The 6,612-nt window shown below is 38.2% G+C and overlaps 2 protein-coding genes across 2 annotated transcripts in view; both read left to right on the forward strand.

The window, feature by feature from the left end:
• LOC112508600 (probably inactive leucine-rich repeat receptor-like protein kinase At5g48380) overlaps positions 1–2,134 on the forward strand; it is a 5,328-nt gene extending 3,194 nt beyond the window's left edge. The window contains exon 2 of the mRNA XM_025113272.1: positions 1,879–2,134. Within this exon, the coding sequence (XP_024969040.1) occupies positions 1,879–2,134 (256 nt within the window). The remainder of the gene's footprint in view (positions 1–1,878) is intronic.
• Positions 2,135–4,470: 2,336 nt separating this feature from the next.
• On the forward strand, positions 4,471–6,487 carry LOC112508602 (probably inactive leucine-rich repeat receptor-like protein kinase At5g48380). The gene has a single exon (XM_025113275.1). It carries the CDS (start codon positions 4,471–4,473, stop codon positions 6,286–6,288), a length of 1,818 nt encoding a protein of 605 aa, XP_024969043.1. The 3' UTR covers positions 6,289–6,487.
• The last annotated feature ends 125 nt before the right edge of the window (positions 6,488–6,612 follow it).

The raw sequence follows: 6,612 nt of genomic DNA on the forward strand, positions 1-6,612 counted from the left end.
TTATACCGTCGAGTTTTCACGACTTGGTGTCGTATTATATGAGAATATGTGGAATTACATTAAGTTACTCTCCAAAAGAACCATTGAGGAGGTTCCGACATATACACATACCATCTCTTATCAGGTAATTGAACACTTATGGGCTCCTACCAGCTAAGAGATGCTTACCCGGTCAAATGGTCTTTAACGACAATCTTACTATGCCATTTTGTTATACCAAGAATCTGACGCTGATTTTACTCTTTCTTACTATGCCATTTTGGTAACTCTGAATCTTACCCGGTTAGTGCTTACTGGGTAAGAGACGCTTATGGTAGAGTATTTCAGTTACCAAGGATCTTACATGATTAGCTACTATAACAAAATTGGGTTTATAGGACGTTAAAAATTTATATGCATCATAATAGACTACTTTACAAGATTTAATTTATAGTTGCAAAAAGTAAAACCTCATACCTAAATGCGTTGTAATAAGTTTATATGACGCTTTTGGGTGTCATAACAAGTTTTTTTGGGACATTTTAATGAAAAAAATGTCGTATTATCTATTTTATATGACATTATTTGAAAATGAGATATAGAAACAAGTGTCTTATAAAAAGATGGTTTATATGACACTTTCTTAAAAGTGTCATATAAAATAGATAATACGATATTTTATATTAAAAGTATCCTAAAAAACTTGTTACGATGCATAAAAACGTTCTATAAACTTATTACGATGTCTTTAGATATGACGTTTTATTTTTTTAGTCATAAATTAAGGAGCCATTTACTAAACAATCACCCGGTGAGTGCTTACTAGCTCATTTTACCTTATCGAATAAACATGATAAGAATTGAAAATCTTACCCAATAAGAACGATAACAAGAAGCGAGAGTCTTACCCGACAAATGAGAGTGACAACTTTTATCTGATACGCGCTTATCAGATAAAAATATTGTATATGATGTTTTAATCGACTAAAATCATACCCGGCAAGTTAAGTAAAAATGTCGATTATTATCGGTAAGCGTTTACCGGATAAATATTTGATGAACGAGCCCTTAAAATTAGAAGTGAGATGAACTTATAGAAACAGCAACTCGTGATTGTTGATCTTATTATCTTAACCTTCAAGGTTTATCCTTCTCTTACGACCTTGACAACATGTTCCAAAATTATGCACTAATATCTTTGAGTAAATTACGTTTTTCGTCCCTGTGGTTTGTTAAAATTTGCAAATTTTGTTCGAAATTACGATTTTTCATCCCTATGGTTTGTAATTCATTCATATTTTTGTTCTTATGATTTACAATTCATTGTTGTTTCAGTCATGTGGTTTACAATTCTTTATTGTTTTGATCACTTGTATTTAAAGGTAGAAATTAGTCTCATGGATGAAAATAGCAATAAATTGCAAACCATGTGGACAAAAATCGGTATTTATAAACCACGGGGACGAAAATCAAAATTATTAACAAACAGACGAAAACCGCAATCTTTCGAACCCAAAATTGCAACCACTTGAAGGGGAGTGCCACTTGCATTCATCAAAGATTATTGAGTTGCCAAAATTTGATACCTTTGGGGTCATCTAGCAATATGCAATTTGAGTCTATTATGACATCGACCGGCTTCCCGACCCGAACGACGTTGTTGTGATGCAGCCAAGCTAGCCCTCGTGCTCTCCCGACCGCTGTCGTCAATCTTAAAGTCCATTCCATCTTTTTCCGGGGACTACAATGTAGCCGCTGATGAAGGGTTTCATTACACATGTATTTTGTATACCATAAATTTCGTCTCCATTTCAAAGCAAAGGTCTAGAACCAAATTGTGTGCCACAATCTTCCTAAATTTGATTCTTGTTAACAACTCTTTCTCCATCTTGAATGCAGAAACCGAGCCTTGTACATGACTCAGTGTGTTTTCGTTGCCAATTACGTTTTTATCGTCAAAATCATTTCACAAAACTCAATCAACGGATATAAATTTTTCCATCACAGTTACGTGGTGACGGTTTTATGCCAAGTGGAATTCAAAAGATCCTCCGAGTCCCATGCTCAAGATTCACGACCCCGTTCTCATCAGTATTCGACACCACGAAAGCGACAGACGAACCCATGTTTTGTCGAAATTCTAGCCGGTAAATAAAAGATGGAAAGGATCTTGTTGCAACTCATGGGTGGCAATATTGCAAGATCCTCTTCTTTTTGTTTTGGAAATATTTGGGACAAAACTCACTGTCCCCTGTTTGGTGCAACATGAGACAGAACAAGAACTTACTATCCCATGTTTGGCGTGACATGGGACTGAGAGAAGAACTGGTACAAGGCGGGACAATATGAGACAAAATAGGCTTTTTCTTGTTCCATCAAAATAGGTAGAACAAGATGGGACAAGAATGAGAAGGAAACTAAAAAATGTTACTAATCTACCCTAGTTTGATATATAACCTTAATATGATGTTTGTTTTAATGGTCATTACCGTTAGTTTCTGCCGCCGCCACCAGCGATGGCCACCCCAACCTCCACCTTCTCTTCTGCTACAACAACATCCTTCACCGCCTCCATAACCACCATCGTCCATCGCCACCTCTACCATAGTCGACCACCACCGTCTTTTGCCACCACTACTACCGCCGTTCGCCATCTCCAACTCCTCCTCTACTACAACAACCTCCTTAACCACCGACTACCACCGTCCATTGCCACCTTTACAACCACCATCGGCTACCGACCAACACTACCACTGTTGGCCACCTCCAACTCCTCTATACCGCAACTTCATGACCTCCACAACCACCATCGGCAACATCGTCGACCATTGCCACCTCACTTCCATCATAGCCACCACCACAACCACTATCTTCACTATATCAGCCACAACTACCTCCTCCACCGCTGTCAACCGTCACCACCACCACAATCCACCATCTACACGTCCTTTATAACCACTATCGTCCACCAACCCACTGCCTCTACCTCCATAACCACCGTCGGCCACCGACCACCACCGCCCATCGTCACTACTACCGTCAGCCACCACCACTTCCATCATAACCAAAACCACCTCCACCACCACTATTAATACCACCAATTATATCAAAATTTTCATTCAAATTTGATATCATTATATATGTATGTATTCATTTATATGAAAATTATGTAAAAGTATTTATAAATTAAATTCTTTAATAATTTACTTGTGTTAATTATAACTATTATTAATATTTAAAATCATCAAATAACTTTTGGGGTAACTTGTCTAGTTCTGTCCCGTCCAGTCATAGTCGTACCAAACACTAGACATACATTTGTTCTGTCCAGTCCTATCCTACTCTCTTGTCTTGTCCAGTCATATCTAATCATATTTGCATAACAAACGATACCTTAAAAGGCTTTAAAAGTAAGGGTGCGTTTGGTACGCAGACATAACAGGATAGAACAGGACATGTGTTCAGCGTTTGATAAGACATGACAGGACTGAACAGAACTGGTCAAAATGACCAATTTACCCCCCAAGTGAGCTGTTTAGTGTTTTCTTCACTAAATAATCAATATAAATATTAACAAATACGGTGTGCAAAATATAACTTATAATAGAATAATTATTTTTTATAACAAAATATATTATTTGAAGTTTTCGTCAAAACAATTAAAATGACACCAAATAAAAAGTTTGTGGTTTTCTACTTTTATTTTTATCTCTTTTTTCTACATTATTTATTATTATTAATATATCATAAATTACATAAATTAATAAAAATATAGAAACATTATAAAAATAATATTTTGACGACAGTAAAATGAAAGTTTAAGAAACATAAAATACGATAAATAAAATTTAAAGAATGAATAAAATGTAAAAGAGATACCTATTTGATGTTTTAGAAGAGAATTAAATTTTATTTTGAGGTTATATTGGTAAAATGTAAGTCTGTTTCACCTTGTTCCACCCTGTTCCATCACATAAAATTCATGCCAAACATGGGACAAGAATCTTCTATCCTGTTCTGTTATATCCCTGTCCAGTATACGAAACGCACCCTAAAGGATTGGGGCTAGGAGTCACCATCTTCAATTTTTCTAACCCCACAGAAACGTTATAGCCTTTGACTCGAAGCAATTTTTTCGTTACCCTATTTTTCTTGGAAGTGAGTCGCTTGTACTATTGGTGTTCCCACCACTGCTGGATGTGATTCCAAGAGCCGAACTTGAATGAATACACACAGAAAAGTCAAGACCATGCTCCCTAACGGAATGTTTAACCGACCGAATTGGTACGGAAGTTGTAACATGGAAAACCCCGGAAAACACGACTTATTTGAATAACCCGGTGACCTACCAATTGTAGAAGTAGGATTTTGGGCTAGCAATGAGCAACACGTTTACTATGCATTCATATAAAAAACACTCTATATATATATATATATATCATCATCATCATCATCATCATCATCATGCAACACATGCTAGATTCATTGAAGATGAAAGCAAATGGTGATTCTAGTTTGTGTTTGTGGATTCTAATCATACTAGCTTCTTTTTATACAACGATTAATGCCGTTGAGTCCGACATCCGTTGCCTAACATCCATCAAAGAATCTCTGGAAGACCCGGAAAATGCATTGTCTACCTGGGTTTTTAACCACACGACTCACGGTTTCATCTGCCGATTTACTGGTGTCGACTGCTGGCACCCTGACGAAGACAAGGTTCTGAACATTAGGCTACCAGACATGGGACTCAGAGGTTCATTTCCAATGGGCTTACAAAACTGCACCAGCATGACCGGATTAGATCTTTCTGGCAACGACATCTCAGGACCCATTCCGTCTGACATCAAATATGTTTTACCGTTGATCACGTCTTTGGATCTCTCCAACAACAATCTCTCAGGTCCAATCCCACTTGGCATTGCCAATTGCACCTACATCCATCTTCTGAGGCTTGACAATAACCACCTAACAGGCCAAATCCCTCCTGAAATGGCTCATCTTGGTCGCATCAGGGAGTTTAGTGTCGCTAACAACGATTTATCAGGACCTGTACCTATATTTCAAGACATTAGCATCGTCTCTGCACAAAGCTATGCAAACAACTTAGGACTTTGTGGAGGTCCCTTGGACGCCTGCGAACATGAAGACCATGACGATCTCTTTCTTCGAGGGTTTGTGGTTGGATTTCCTCTTTTTACAACCTTGACTACGTTGTTTTTGCTCTTACGTTCACCCGGCATCAGCAACATGTTATCCTATCTTCTTCCTATCAAGAAAACAGAGAGAAGGTTGCATCACCTGATTCCAAGAAGCCCCCAAATCCTATTGGAAGAGGAAAGTAGCAGCGATGAGGGAAAGGTGAAGTCCTCCCTCTCTCTTTCTCGCTCATGTAGTTATGTGTTTGACACACAGGTAATGGCCATGGAAAAGTTAATCCGCCGAATGAGTTTGGTGGAACTTGAAATGGCCACCAATGAGTTTAATGATAAAAACGTAATTGGCCATGGAAACATAGGAGTCATGTACAAGGGCGCGTTCATAAACGGTTTGCTTCTTGCGGTCAAGAGGCTCCATAGGTTTGAGAGCTTAGAGAAAGAGTTCTTAACAGAAATCAAAATTTTAGGAAGATTGCGGCAGACAAACTTAGTACCACTTGTAGGGTTTTGCTTTGAAATGGAGAAGAAATTTCTGGTATACAAATACATGTGTAAYGGAACCCTTCATCATTGGCTACATTGTGTGGAGGATMGGAAGATGGRATGGGSTTTAAGGTTGAAGATAGCAGTSGGGATAGCAMGAGGGCTTRCTTGGYTGCACCACAACAACGTCCTCCGGGTCGCCCATCTCAAAATCAACTCAAAATGCATCTTACTAGATGAAAACTTCGAKCCCAAGATATCTAACTTTGGTGACGCCAYGATCTTGATGGATGCAAGTACCGACTCCCAGCTTTTTAGYGKTTGCARTTTTGYGGTTYCAGATTCTAGTCYTTRTAAGGAGGATGTTTATAGCTTCGGGATTTTGTTGCTYGAGTTGGTTACTGGTACAGAACCACTATATACATGGATCAACTCTACAACCGACTATGTGATTGATGAATGCTTAATGGGACAAGGATTCAATGAAGAAATCCATGAAATCRTTAGAATCGCAGAAAACTGCATTCAYCGCCACAGAGATGACGCGACAAGCATACTTCAAGTGTATCAAGAAATGCGTTCGATAGGGATATCAAGAAATGAAATTTCCGTCACCATTCATRGAGAAGAACATAATGAGGGAGATTACSACRATCTTACAATTTAAATSTTATACCCGACACCATGTTGAAGGCCGGAAAGACCRAGCAAGTTGAAGTTTCGATTTCCCTGACTAAACTTTGCTGAATGCCCCAGAAGCAGCTTATGGTTTTGGCTGAATTCACTAGCAAATTCAGCTGTTGATCAGCAGATGATAATGAAGATTTTGGTTTATATCCCCTTCTCACATGATTATATACACACACACACACACACACCCTTTTATCATTTACTTTCTATCTCCATAGACATCCAAAAATTGGTCAGGTTTAATGGTTTATGTTATAGTTAGGAAATAATTAGAACTTTATACCGTCGAGTTTTCACGACT

Source organism: Cynara cardunculus (genome assembly GCF_001531365.2).
Source record: "Cynara cardunculus var. scolymus isolate 2C chromosome LG 3, CcrdV1, whole genome shotgun sequence".
NCBI lineage: Eukaryota > Viridiplantae > Streptophyta > Magnoliopsida > Asterales > Asteraceae > Cynara > Cynara cardunculus.